The sequence below is a fragment of the Engraulis encrasicolus genome, chromosome 9, assembly GCF_034702125.1.
Source record: "Engraulis encrasicolus isolate BLACKSEA-1 chromosome 9, IST_EnEncr_1.0, whole genome shotgun sequence".
In the NCBI taxonomy this organism is placed as follows: Eukaryota; Metazoa; Chordata; class Actinopteri; order Clupeiformes; family Engraulidae; genus Engraulis; species Engraulis encrasicolus.
In genome coordinates, this window is record NC_085865.1 from 56389149 (window position 1) to 56402646 (window position 13498).

Below are 13498 nucleotides of genomic sequence, written 5' to 3' on the forward strand. Positions count from 1 at the left end.
CACACTTCTAATGTCATTTTCTCATTTGCAATCGGGATGGTGAATGAAAAACAGTCCCCCAAAAGTTGTTGTGTGGCAAGGCTGACAGCTGGGAAACTTTACTGTTTTCTCTACGGAGGCGGGGCTTGGAGGCGGGGTAAGGCCACAAGCACAAGTGGAGGACGGGAGTCTGCATATTGGAATGCACGCAGAGGCTCGTGAACAACGTTCCAACTGAATTGACATTTGCAATAATGCTTATGCCATAGATGGGCTAGCCTCAACAGTTGTATGCATTGAACTGTTCGATCAATCATCACATCACGCACTGGGCTATCTCTTGACAAATGAAATGATACAGTTTGCTGTAGGCTAACACATACAATAGGCCTACGCTGTTGTTTTAAATCCCTTGTCATATGAAACCGTCCCCAGCTCCGTCCAGCGTTCTGAATTGTACCACAGCCCCTTTAGACTTTACAGGAGAATGCCGAGGAGGCCAAAAAGACAACCCACGTGAGGCTCAGTGTGAGGGGTCAGAGTTGACAGCAGCCTGGCGCTGTGTAGACAGACAGCAGTTAGCAGCCTGCTAGCTACATGTGGAGCCGAGAGAATACCTCGGGAGATCAGCCGCGCACGAACTCAACACAAATCACCCTTTCACCATTAAATACACCCAACGTACGTCGCACATAGAACAAGGACTAACTTCTTTTCGCTATGAAAGGGTGAGTAGCCACATCTAAATGCATCTATTCGCCACGAGTAAAGTTTTTCCTTTCTCTTTTTTTCTACGGGGGGCGGGGGAGTTGTAATGCTTAGCTTTGCTATGTGAAGGTAACGATGGCTAATGCTAGCAAAAGAATCTGCCAACGACAGCACCATGTCAAAGCTAGCACAGCCAGCTAACATTTCTGCTGGTGGTTCGGTTTTTCAAAGTTGTTATCTCAACACTGTTCTCAGTGTCTATTCAATAATGTTGGTAGTAGCGTTACCCTAATAAACATGGAATTGTAGTTATATGAGCTAACAGCCCTGTTCGCGGGTGGAAGCCTAATTTAGCATCTAATTCGATAATCGTTGAGTCAGACAGCAACGCTAGCAGGCTAGCAAACCACGCTTTTATCCTCTGTCTGAACAGCTTAATAAATCGAGTATTTTGTCATGTCAATGCACTGTCTTGAAACGTCATGTTACGAAACCACTTAGGAGGTATTGGAATGCATCCCCAGTCACAGAATTTGTGGAGTAGCTTTTCCATAGTTTTATTTTGCTTACTTGCTATCCTGTAGCAGCTAGCTAGGAGTTTTGAAGTATTTCAATTCCGGATTTCCCAAGTTATCCAGCTAACACGCTAGCCCTAGACGCTATTACTACAACCACTTAAGTTCATAGAAGAAGTTACTTGTTTTCATCAGACTCCTCTACTTCTATCACATCGGTTGCGTTTACCGTTACAAAGTGGCACGCCTCTGTTACAATTCTGTGTTGTGGCAACTATTGGTGGATACAACGCTGACTGTCGTTATATCGACGTTAGCCGGCTGGCAATTACATGTTGCAATCGAAGTAGTAGGCTACTTAGCAGCACTAAAATTGATACTGAGCACTGTACGCCCTGTTGACTTCAATGCGTATCACCACGTCAGTTAGAGATGCAATCCAGCTTTCCTAACTGGCTGGTGTAAACCTGCTTGTGTTGGATACACCCCTTGTGCTACTTAGTTACCATTATGGTCTGAAACTAGATGGGTGGTATTTGGAGTGAGTGTATGATTGTGCAGGGGTCAGTACCCTATATTGTGTTGATCAGGCCACTGACTTGTGGCAGTCAGGTCTTAATGCTATTAGTTTCCAAGCTGTGGCATACCATCTCATGCCTCTGCTCATAAGAGCAAGGCAGATAGCCTCCACCCATTACATTACATTACATTACACTTGTATCCAAACCGACTAAAAGTTATGTATTGGTTACAGTCCCTGGAGCAATGTGTGGTTGGGTGCCTGCTCAAGGGCACCTCAGCTATGGAGTGTGATTGGGATTGAAAGGGTGGATTTGAACATGCACTCATCTGATGTGATCTAAAGCCCATCTACCTAACCATTAGGTCATGGACTGTCCCACTAATGTCCACGCAGAGTGTTTGACTGAGTGGGGCTGTCTGCTATGGCAACATCTAGGGACTTAAGTTATCTGGTTGATTCCTGGACAATTAACTGCAGTGAATGACATTGGCATGATACAGAACTGCTGTGCCAAAAATATTGAAATGTCTTAGTGCCATTAAGTTGTCTACATGGGCAGCTTTGGACATGGATACACTTATGTGTGTGGTGCACTAGGCCAAGACATATTATGTGGAACAGTTGTGTTGGCTCAACTCTGCAGCGTTGCCAGGTCTGTCCCAGTGTTATGTGGGGTGGTAGTGGTGTGCCCACATGCCTTCTGTGCAGTGCCCTTAAATGTTGCTAAGTCCACGTGATGGGCAGCTGTTGTGTGAGTTGAGAGTGGCGCAGTAGCATGTACGTGTTTCTCAATGGGGGTGTTAAGGAGCCCCAGCGTGGAGCGTTGAGGAGGATGCAGTTTGGGGAAGGGGTGCTCAGTTGCATATGGGGTGCATTAGTCCATTTAATTTTTTTAATACTAAGAGGGTGTTGGCAGGCTTATGATGATGTCAAGGGGGCGTTGGGAAGCGTATGATGAGTTCATGGGGGTGTTTATTTTAAAAAGGTTGAGAACCACTGACGTATGTGGTGCTATAAATACCTCCGCGTTGCCCACACACACACACACCCCGGTACTGGCTGGAGACACACACACACACACACACACACACTCCTACCGGCTGGCGTCACACAGATACAGTATACTTTGGTTTTGCAGACGTAGGTAGATTGTGAAATGCAGCCAAAGATACTTTACTTTTTACTTTTATTTTTCAGGAGGTTGCACATTAATGAACATATATACATACAAACATATATGTAAATGCACCAGATTAAAGCACAAATGCTAATTTCCATCTGTTGTCCAAAATAGGCAGGCTAGATGTTTTCAAGAAAATTAAAATCGCATACAATGTATTAGAGATGTACAGGATCCAAGATCCGGTTCCGGATCCGGCAGGATAATAGGGTTTTTCACAGGATCCGGTTCCAGGATCCAGGATCCGGTAGCCCAGGCTTTTCAGTCAAAATAGTTTGAGCCAACGTGATAAAAAAGGGCCCCCGTGTGTGAGTAGGCTATGTGTTTCAACCCTTTCGTAGGATCCGGTATCCGGTTCCGGATCCGGCAGGATCTTAAGCAGTGGATCCGGTATCCGGCAGGATCCTAAATATCAGGATCCGGTGCATCTCTACAATTTATGCATAAAAACTGTTAGTAACAAAAGGAATAATACACATCCAAGGACATAAAGCATGTTAATAAAAAGAAACTAGAAAATAGAAAATAACGTGTTAGTACATGGTGTGTATGTACAGGCTCAAACTAGTGGTGTATGCATGTTTGTTGGGCTCTAAGCCACAATTTGATCTGGCTCTTGAAGGTGGCTCAAGAGGGACATTCCCTTATATGCAATGGAATTGAGTTCCATAATGCACTGCCTTTAACAGATGATACGTTATGGCTAAAAGAGGTTTTTCTGAATGGAACCTCCACATCTTTGTTTTTTGTTTTGTTTGTTTTTTAAAAAAAAACATATTTTTATGGGCTTATTGGGCCTTTATTTCGGATAGGACAGTGAAGATGCGACAGGAAGCAAGTGTGATTTGACAGAATACACTGTAAAGGTCGGAATACTTGGCCATTATGACACCCGTCCGGCTCTCTGATTGAACAGAGACAGGGACCATGATCTGGTCCGTTTTCTGAGTAAAGCTTCCGTGCTGTCTTTCAGATCCGAATGATCGTTCGTGTAGAACCAAAGGTAGCATGGGAGTTCCCAGGCTAAGGAAATACTGCAAATATGTAAAAATCCAAAAACTGTTCCTTTAATATACCATTGTTTCCTATGGGGAACATCATTGACCCAAAATCTACAGGCCAATTTGGCAGCACTGAGGGAAAGGAAGGCAGCCAGCCATCTACCAGCACTGCTGGTAAAAGGGCAGAGGTGGTGAAGGAGAGGATGGCCTGAAAGAGGCACATTTAAAAATTGCAAGAATAAAAATGAATAATTTGGTATATAAAATAGTCTTTACGTATCTCACTTGTGATATTGTCTGGTGTGAACCAGGCAAACGGGTAGCAGTTTGAGGTTAACAGTTTGAGCTAGCAGCAGGTAGCTACCCGATTCAATAGGATTAGCCCCAATGCCTCCGCATAGGTGTCATCTGGCCCCGTTGTTTACGTCCTGTTCTGGTGGCAAGTGTGTGCATGCGTGTATGTGTGTACACTAGCAGTTTTGCTAGGGTTGTTGGAGATGCTTGATAAGGCGTAGACTATTCAAGACGGTACCAAAGACAGTCGATCTAAGAAGAAGCGTCATTTTGTTTCTTTTCCGATATCCACTTTATGTCGGGTGAACGCCCCCTTAGGAGACCTTCGGTTAGGAGACCTTCGGAGTCCTGAGGTTGAGAATAAATCAAGCCCCCTTAGCGCTGTAGATGGCGGTAGCGCACGTCTTGAGCAAACACCTCAAAAATAGAAGAAGAAGGAGGGGACAACGCCCCGTTAGGAGACCCAACTTGAGACCACGCTTTTGCATTGAGTTGGCGTGGTTTGCGTTATCTTTCTCTTATCCAGTATTTTTTACGGTACTTTTCCGGGATCCATGTGTTGTCAGGTGAACGCCTCCTAGCGTTAGGCAGAGGTTGAGGACGAACGGAGTTCGGTTAGGGATGTAGATGGCGGTAGCGCACATCTTATGCAAGCCCCCACCAAATGCGGGGGGTATCCAAACCTGCTTGTAGATTATGTATGCAATTCCTGAGCTTGAAAAAGTGAGCGTTGGTAGTACCCACACTTCTCCAAAAGAGATAGGATGCTAAAACTTGGCACCAAACGATACCGGTCTGTGAAGTATGGCAAATCAAACAGGGTCACCTGGGGATATTCTGGGGAATCGTGTGAATTGACATGGATTGATTCAAAAGCTCCATTCCAGTACCACATATTCCATGTGGCCTGGTTTTACCTGTCCAATTTGGGTATTTGGAATATGCGGCTCTGGATTGTAGCTCCTGAATCCAGGTGTGTTCACTAGTTGACCATGTGTGTGCATGTGTTTGTGTTCACTAGTTGACCGTGTGTGTGTTTGTTCCAGTAGCCGGATCGAGCTGGGGGATGTGACTCCCCACAACATCAAACAGCTGAAGAGACTGAACCAGGTGATATTCCCCGTCAGCTACAACGACAAGTTCTACAAAGACGTCCTGGAGGTGGGAGAGCTCGCCAAGCTAGGTAAGAACACACCTATCGCCTCTGTCACCTGTCCCCCACCCTGTCTGTTCCACAAAGACATCAGGGAGGTGCGAGAGCTTTATTTTTAAGGTGTTTTAAAATGCAAGACAGACGCAACACGGATGGAACACTCAGTACACAATACCAGACAAACACACAATACACAATACAAGACAAACGGCACATACATGTTGCACACAGCTGTTTACATGCAGACGGTAAGACAGAGCAAACATATTGCCCAGCTCTGCATCTATGCATGAATGAACTTACCTGAACTGAAATTACGAGGGAGAGGGAGAATGAGAGAGACCTTTTTCCCTGTTCTGTGATCCCTCAGTGCTGCACCAGTTGGCTCCCTTGTGTGAACTGGTGCTTTGTCTGTGTTGCAGCATACTTCAATGACATTGCGGTGGGCGCCGTGTGCTGCCGGGTCGACCACTCGCAGAACCAGAAGAGGCTCTACATTATGACGCTCGGCTGTCTCGCACCGTATAGGAGACTGGGAATAGGTAACATTACACTACACTACCCAGCATGCACCACTACACTACACTTCACTTCATGATGCTCCTCTGTCTGACCATACAGGAGACTTGGAATAGGTAATATACACATTACAATATACTACATTAAAGCAAGCGTCATTTACCTCTGCCAATAAAAGTGAGCTCACCCCATTTTAAAATTCCATAGAGAGGATCATGATCTGCTTCAGTAGTCACAGTACACGTTCACATACATGTTTCTTTTGGTGCAGTTCAGCTTTCCCATGCTGACGGCATTGATGCCGCCCCAAACCACGTCAGTCCCACTACCATGCTTGACTGTAAGCATGGGGCATTTTTCTTTGTACTCGCTTGGTTACCGCCACACATGCTTGACACCATCTAAAACAGATTTTTTTTTATCTTAGCATTTGTTTTGGAATGGGTAATACTCTCATGGATGTGCTCTGTCTGAGGGGAAATGTGGGTTATCTTGGGTTGTGTTTGGATTGGAGTGACAGGCACTGTTTACTGTTTTGCAGGAACGAAGATGCTGAACCATGTATTGAATATATGTGAGAAGGACGGCACTTTCGATAACATCTACCTGTGAGTACCTCTCCTCAGCTATCTACATCTACCTGTGAGCACCTCCCCTGTACATAGCAGCTACCTATAGATTACTTCAGCTGTCGTCATAACACATTGCAATGTTGATGACTGGTCTAAATAAGGCAAATCTATTAGTAGATTTAGGACCCTTTCGATATCATCTACCTGTGAACACCTCACCTGCAGCTAGAACACATTGCAATGTTGATGACGAGATGTGTTTACCATAATTAAGGTATGTATATATGAAGAAAAGCAGAATAAGTGTGTAATGTCAGGAATACTAGCATTAGTAAACATTAGAACTGGTGGAGTACCTTCAAACCTTTTACATTAGCTACTTTTTGTCAATACAAGAAAAGTGCTAAAACGCTAACCTGGTAACCTGCATTGGGTGGAGAGAGCAGTCACAGTTGAATAGAAAGACAATGGAGTTGCTTAACGGCTTGTTTTTTTTCCCTACTGGTCACTGGGGTCAGTTCAAACAGACGCTTCTGCACACTCCTGTAGTTGGACAGGTGTGTAGGTGATGCTCACTGAGGTCAAACTTTTTTTTCAAGAGAATGGGCTTTTTCACGTGACTAATGTATTCGAACCAGGTGTAAGTGGCATCCAGTTGCATAAGCATACACCTAGAAGGCACTTTTGCTACTTGAAACCGGTAGTTGTATGTACTTTATTATTTTCATTTTATTTGTTTAACAAAATCACATTGAAATGGATATCCCAAGTGAGGCCTGGCCAAAGTTTAAACACACAGACATTACATTATAATAATAACAATATACATAAAAACAGAAAAAAAAATCAAGAATAAAACGTGAATACATACAAGTTAAAAACAAGTACAAGCAGATACACTGCCTGCTTAACTTCAAAAAGGAACTTGTTCAACATCACTGTCAAAAAGGCTAAGCAACCTAACAAATAATAATTAAAAAAAGTATCTTATTGTAGCCACTAACGTAACAACACGCAGCCTTTAACCCATTGCAGCTTGCCTTTCAAAAATACTTCCATTAAGAATCTTCGTAATAGTTAACAATTTCAAGCCATTTTGGGGTCTTTATGGCAGACTGAGACCGGAAGTGTAAGTGAGATGGGGTGGTGGGGCTGGGAACTGACCGGGTTCAGACCCGGGTCTCTATAGATGAGTTTCTGATGTTGGCAAATGTTTGGCTGCTTGCGCAGACAAGAATCCTAAAATGCTAAATGGATCGGTGTTTAACATTGGAAGTGCCATTGGAGCAGTGCAGTGCATGGTTAGAACCTGTTTTGTAGTGGGCTGGATGTTGTAGCAGTTTCCGTGGTTTCTGTACTCCTTCCAACTACATATCCTCTCGGGTGTTAATCAGAATCGTTTTATATGCTTTGTAAATTAAGTTATATTGTATCTCGCCAATCACGCGTGAGTGCAACGTTTGAGTGACAGCAGCCTCCAAACAATCAGAGTCTGCCTCTGATCCTGAAACCATGCTTTGTTAGTAGTGGCTAGCACTTTGCTACACAATAGAGCGTTATTCAGGGAGCATACCAAAGAATTCTGAGCGACATGACAATATGTCCTAAATGCTGTCAGGAGTACAAAATCAGAGCAAGTGACAACAGGTTCTTGTCATACACTGTGTTGGCCTCCAATGGGACTTCCAATGTTAAACACTAGCTGCGTAGCTTTTTGTACTTCCTGTCTGTGCGAGCAGCAGTGTTTGTAAGCATGTGAAATCCACATATAGCCTGAAAAATCCCATGCTGCTTTGCACAGTCGCTCCGATCATAAAGACGGCATGGATTCTTCCCCAACAGCAGGGTCCTGAGCGAGGGAGCCAATCAGAGCGGGGAGGGCTGGAAAGGCAATGGGGAACCTAAGTCACGCCCTTCTGCCCATGGGGCTGTAGCTAGCAAAATTTTGAATGGAAGTGAATGGAGCGAGTCAAGCTAAATCCTGATTCCGTTTGACATTTGTTCTGGATTTCACATATGATAGTAGTGAATTTTAAACGTTTGGATTGGCGTCGTTGGATTGGCGCCTCAGGTATTTGACGTGAACAGAGGCTGAAGATGCACAGCCAGCCCGACCGCTGCACCACGGCTTAAGTGGCATCGCGTCAGACATACGACTTCTGTTGTGTAGTCCAAATAATTACATATTTTTTCACGCACAGTCTGGTATTAACCAGGCAAAGGTCCTTATGGACAAGTCATAGAGGTAGAAGACTAGAGGTGATCCTTTCCCCCTTTTCAAGACATCGACAGACTATACACACTATTCTGATAGATAGACATACCCAGGACTGGCATTAGCAGGACAGACATTAAAGACGAAATGAAGCAGTGACCTAATATAGGGGTCTATAACACCAGTAAGATAAGCCAGCAAATATATATTTTTTTGAAGTCTGAAATTTAAGCCGTTAATAAAAAAATAAAGCACAAACACGTAACGTTTCTGTTAACGTTTCCAGCCAACAGCGGGTGACGTCACGCGAATGGTAGTCTCCTATTCTAATGCTGTTATGATAGTAGTGAATTAAACATTTGGGCCTTGCGTGGCTGATTATGAGCTTATTTGCTTAACCCAAATGAAGCAAGAATACGTGTTTGGGTGGGACAGAACAAATATGAGGCATGAAGGCAGACAGACATCCCATCACATGAACCACAGGTAAACAAGCAGCTTTTTTGCTAAGGTGACAAGTCGCTAACAAATTTTGGCATGAGCCAACATGATCACTTTCATAATCGTGCAATGTTGCAGTTCCCTACCTTCATCTTCCGATGATTTCGCCAACATTTTCCAAGCACCTGAATTAATTTTACTTCACGTGCCCACGTTTATCTGTGTTATCCAGTCAAATCCAATCCAGCCAGTTTGAGGATGCATTCGCGGCTTTTATATCAAAATAGTTTAATACAATAGATGCAGCTACTTTAATAAGCATGCCATAACTTAATTTAGGACATGATAGTTTAATGTGTGTACTCATTTCCCGTGGTATCAACTTCAAATCCCCAAAGCTCCTCCGAGAGCGAGACGAGAGAGGGGATGGGATAGCCACACACACACAGGCTGCGTCCCTTCCCTTCACAAAGCTTTCCAAACTTCCGCCAATTTAGCAAGTTATTTTCTATTACTGAATTGGACCACATAGCCAACTTAACGTCATGGGCTTTCAGATTAGCGTCCAACAATGCAGGAAAAAGACGTTATTGGTGACTGTCTGTCACTACAAACCTATGAGAGCGAGCAGCCCCACAGTCCTGACTCCTGGCCTATGGTGGATGCAATGGGTGGATGGCTGCAGCTATCCCACCATGCTTGTAGCAAAGGCTTTTTGACACAAAGTGATAATGACACTTGCCATTTCTCTTTCATCTGATAGTAGGTCTATAACATAGAATACCCAGGGACAATGTAAAATGAACCCCTCGTCCTTCTTCAATTTTACTGCCACGATTAGAGTCAGTTAGCGCTGTAGTTAGCACACGCTAACGTTAAGTGAATGGAAGGTTACGTTAGCCACCAACTTCTACCACAGATTACCATTCGCGTTACGTAGGCAGCGAACATGGCTGCGCCCTTGTGGCGAAACTCGGTAATAACATGTCATTTTTCAGCAAAACTACTTAAAAGTGCAGTCCAACGGACATCATTCGTTTATGAAAATAAATAAGCCGCCAAAAAATGATAATAGTTGTCAGTGCTTCATTTCCACTTTTAAAGTGCAAGATTGGACCAGTCACATAGTGTAACAAGTAATAACGTAATACATAATAATCATCTTCGCGTCTCTTGTGTGTGTTTGCAGTCACGTGCAGATCAGTAATGAGTCGGCGATCGACTTCTACCAGAAGTTTGGCTTCGAGATCATCGAGACCAAGAAGAACTACTACAAGAGAATCGAGCCGGCCGACGCCCACGTCCTGCAGAAGAGCCTGCGCAGCCCCAGCAGCGCGCCGCTACCGCCCCCTAGTGGAGACCTCCAGAAGGCTGACTAGAGACGCACAGGCTCACACCCAACGCAATGCTCAAGAGACCGCCTGTAATGGGCGCTAAGGCCTCAATGGTCGTTAATGTCCGTTAACGCTCGTTAATGGTTGTTAAAGCTCGTTGATGGTTGTTAAAGCTCGTTAATGGTTGTTAATGTACCTCTGGCGTCACATACTGATGTGTTGGGTGTGAGACTGTGTCGTCTAGAGGCCCAACGAGCGGATCCTAGCCCAGCCAAGTGGACAGACGGACAAGACAGACAGACGGATGGATGAAACATGCTCTTGCCCCACCCCCCTCCCCTAAAGGAACTGAGACAACGAGGCCCAGATCAAGTCCCTTTTTTTTCTTTTTCTTTTTGTTTTTCTTCCTCCTCTCCTTTTTCTTCGGTTAGGTTATATAAAAAAATGGCAAAGTGGAATTGTTTAAGAGTCCAGACTGCTTGCTCTCGAAGAGGCTGCTGATTTTTTTGAGCGTTGAGACATGGTGAAGGTTTCTGTGTTTTACAAGGCGTGCTGTTTTGTGTGTTCTTTTTTAAAAAAAAAACAAAAAGACAAATGTTGACTTGTGGTGAAAGGGGGACGGTTTTGGTTTTGCCGTTGTGGACACACGGTGGAACTTAACAGAGAAGGGAACATCTTCAGAACATCTAGGACGACCAATCAGCGAAGAAGAAGGAAGACGTCCCCCTTTTTCCCCCTCCCTCTCTCTCAGATGGTAACCTTGGAATGATGCTTTCGAGTCGTCATGGAGAACTCCATCCCTTGGCCTTGCCTCCCCTCGGCACCTGAGCCAATAGGACACTGGGGGAACTGCGGAGTTAGTGCTGCCTGGCAGTCGAGACTTCCTGCTTTTCTCGGCAGCGAGCAGCAGTGTGAGAGCACGTCGCCAGATGCAGCGAGATCTCTCTCTCTTTCTCTGCACGGCGAGGTTGACGCAAGAGCAGGAGGACTAGGGATTGGGGGTGTGGGGGGTGTCGCGCAGCACAGCGCAACACATGCAGAAAGCCCGCCTCCAGAAAAAGGAAAGGTGTTTTTTTTGTTCTGTTTTTTTTTTTTTTTTTTAAGTGGGAGATTGATTGATTGTTTGAAAAGATTTCACTGTGGGGGAAATTTGGGAGGAGCCTCCCTGCTCGATTTGAATGTTTTGGTTTCTCTCTTCTGCCCATTATTTAATTCCCCTCAAGAGTTTTATTTTGAATTTGTTACGATGATGATGCTGAGAGGCTCCAGGTTTCTCTGGCGGTTTGGTGGAACTTAACACTGCAGGTCAGATGCCATAGATATGGGCACTAGATGCTTGCTAGCACCTCATAGCGATACACAGATACGAATGCTAGATTCTAATGTGGTCAACGATGTATGTAGTGTTCATGTCTATGGAGTGGTCAGTGCGGCATATAGTGTTTATATCTATGGTTAGATGGTTAGAGGGGAAAAAATCAAACAAGATCAAATCACAGCATGTAGCTGTCGTGGAGAAAGATCAAACTTGGCCCCTCCCTAGCCTTACAACTAAATATACCTTGAGTTTCCAATGGAAAAATGTGAGGCAGCTGAGTGTGTGGGAGTATGCAGGAATGCCAGTGTGAAGTATTCTCTGGTATAGACACTGTAACACAGTTGACCCCAGAACCTTCCCTGGTATTTTAAGAACATGGTTTCGTGATAAACCTGGCCAAGTTAGCTAATCTATTGAAAGTGATAAACCTGCTAATGGATGTCTACAGGTGTCGTTTTTAGTTAAGACATTGAGGACTCTTCATTAGCTGTTTTACCACTCAGGCCCAGGTGACGTTAAACTGCTGCCTGTGCTACTCCTGAATCTCCTTCTTGGATCACCCCAGGTGTCCATTGGGCAGGCCTGCTGATGGCTTTGACTGGGCCCAGGGTAAAGTAATCTAACCCCCATCCAAATAAAAACAATGATAATGAATAATGAGTACACAATTCTGCACCTGCACAATTCTCTCACATACCCCCCCGTCGGCTCCCTTGACAGTGTGCATCATATTCTGGTGTGGGGTCGCCACGAGACTGCTGCCTTCTAGAACAGGACTTTGTGTGTGTGTATGTGTGCGTGTGTGTTGTATTTCCAGCTCTGTGTGAGTTGAGTATAAATTTGATATTTTCTTCTCTGCTCACTGGCAGCTTAAATCTCTCCCGCCCACACTCTGCACCTTGCACTGTTGCTGTGGCGTTTATTGATGCCCATGTCCACCTGAAATGCATTGTGGGGGTGTAGCAGGTGGTACCACACTGTAAACAAATAGGTTCCTTAAAGACCATTCGGTTGAATGTGGGGAGGTGGGGCATCTTGAAAGTTCTCAGAGTAACCTTAAAAGTTCCTGGAAGAACCCCGAGGCTCATTAAAGAACCTTAAGTGGCTCAAATAACTTTTCGACTCCTTAGTTCTCAGAGGAGCCTTTGGAACCACAGGGTTCATACAAGAACCAATTTGTCACATATTGATTCCTCTGAAAACTTTTAGGTTCTCTGTGGGTCAACTGAGGGTTCTTGAAGGAACTTAAATTAAATTAATTTTTGCAGTTCATGAGGGTTCTTGTGAAGAACCAGGGCCAGAGCACCAGACCTCCCAGAGAAGCCTTGAACCCTGTGCATGCACGGAGAGGAGAGGTCGGCCCTCTCCAACGTAGTCAAAGCATGTCCCTCCCCCCCCCTTTCTTTGAAGAATTTTATCTGTTTCTGGAGCTCTATATTGTAAGACTTTTAAACCTCTAAATAAAGGAAATACTATTTGCAGTAAGCCTCATGTGTTCACAAAATCTATCTTGTCTGTCGCTTCCCTGCCCCTCTAATAAAACTAAATCAGTGAGTCATCAAACTGGGGGCCATGAAGGTATTCCAAGTGGGCCTTAAAATAATTTTCTCAGAATCAAATTATTTGTGTGTGTGTGTGTGTTGCTGTTGACTACTTATTCGAGTTTTATTTATTATTGGGCCAGAAATGGGGGGAATTTTCAAGTGGTACAGGTTGGGAACTCCTGTAAATGGTTTGAATAATTTG

At 44.5% G+C, this 13498-nt stretch overlaps 1 protein-coding gene across 2 annotated transcripts; it reads left to right on the plus strand.

Annotated features, from left to right (window-relative positions):
* The first annotated feature begins 449 nt into the window (after nucleotides 1-449).
* naa50 (N-alpha-acetyltransferase 50, NatE catalytic subunit) lies at nucleotides 450-13237 on the plus strand. Of its 2 annotated transcripts, none has more exons than XM_063207479.1 (5): nucleotides 450-707; nucleotides 5250-5383; nucleotides 5776-5895; nucleotides 6414-6480; nucleotides 10290-13237. In XM_063207479.1, the coding sequence occupies exons 1-5, from the start codon at nucleotides 700-702 to the stop codon at nucleotides 10477-10479; spliced, it is 519 nt and encodes a 172-aa protein (XP_063063549.1). In that variant the 5' UTR covers nucleotides 450-699; the 3' UTR covers nucleotides 10480-13237. The 2 variants fall into 2 exon arrangements, with proteins under 2 accessions (XP_063063549.1, XP_063063548.1); XM_063207478.1 differs by having other exon boundaries at nucleotides 453-707; nucleotides 5247-5383.
* The last annotated feature ends 261 nt before the right edge of the window (nucleotides 13238-13498 follow it).

What these genes read in the sequence shown, in the direction of transcription:
- naa50 (XM_063207478.1), top strand. An exon ending in GTATAGGAGACTGGGAATAG is followed by an intron (nt 5,896 to 6,413) that starts GTAACATTACAC and finishes ACTGTTTTGCAG; the next exon opens with GAACGAAGATGCTGAACCAT. An exon ending in ACTTTCGATAACATCTACCT is followed by an intron (nt 6,481 to 10,289) that starts GTGAGTACCTCT and finishes GTGTGTTTGCAG; the next exon opens with TCACGTGCAGATCAGTAATG.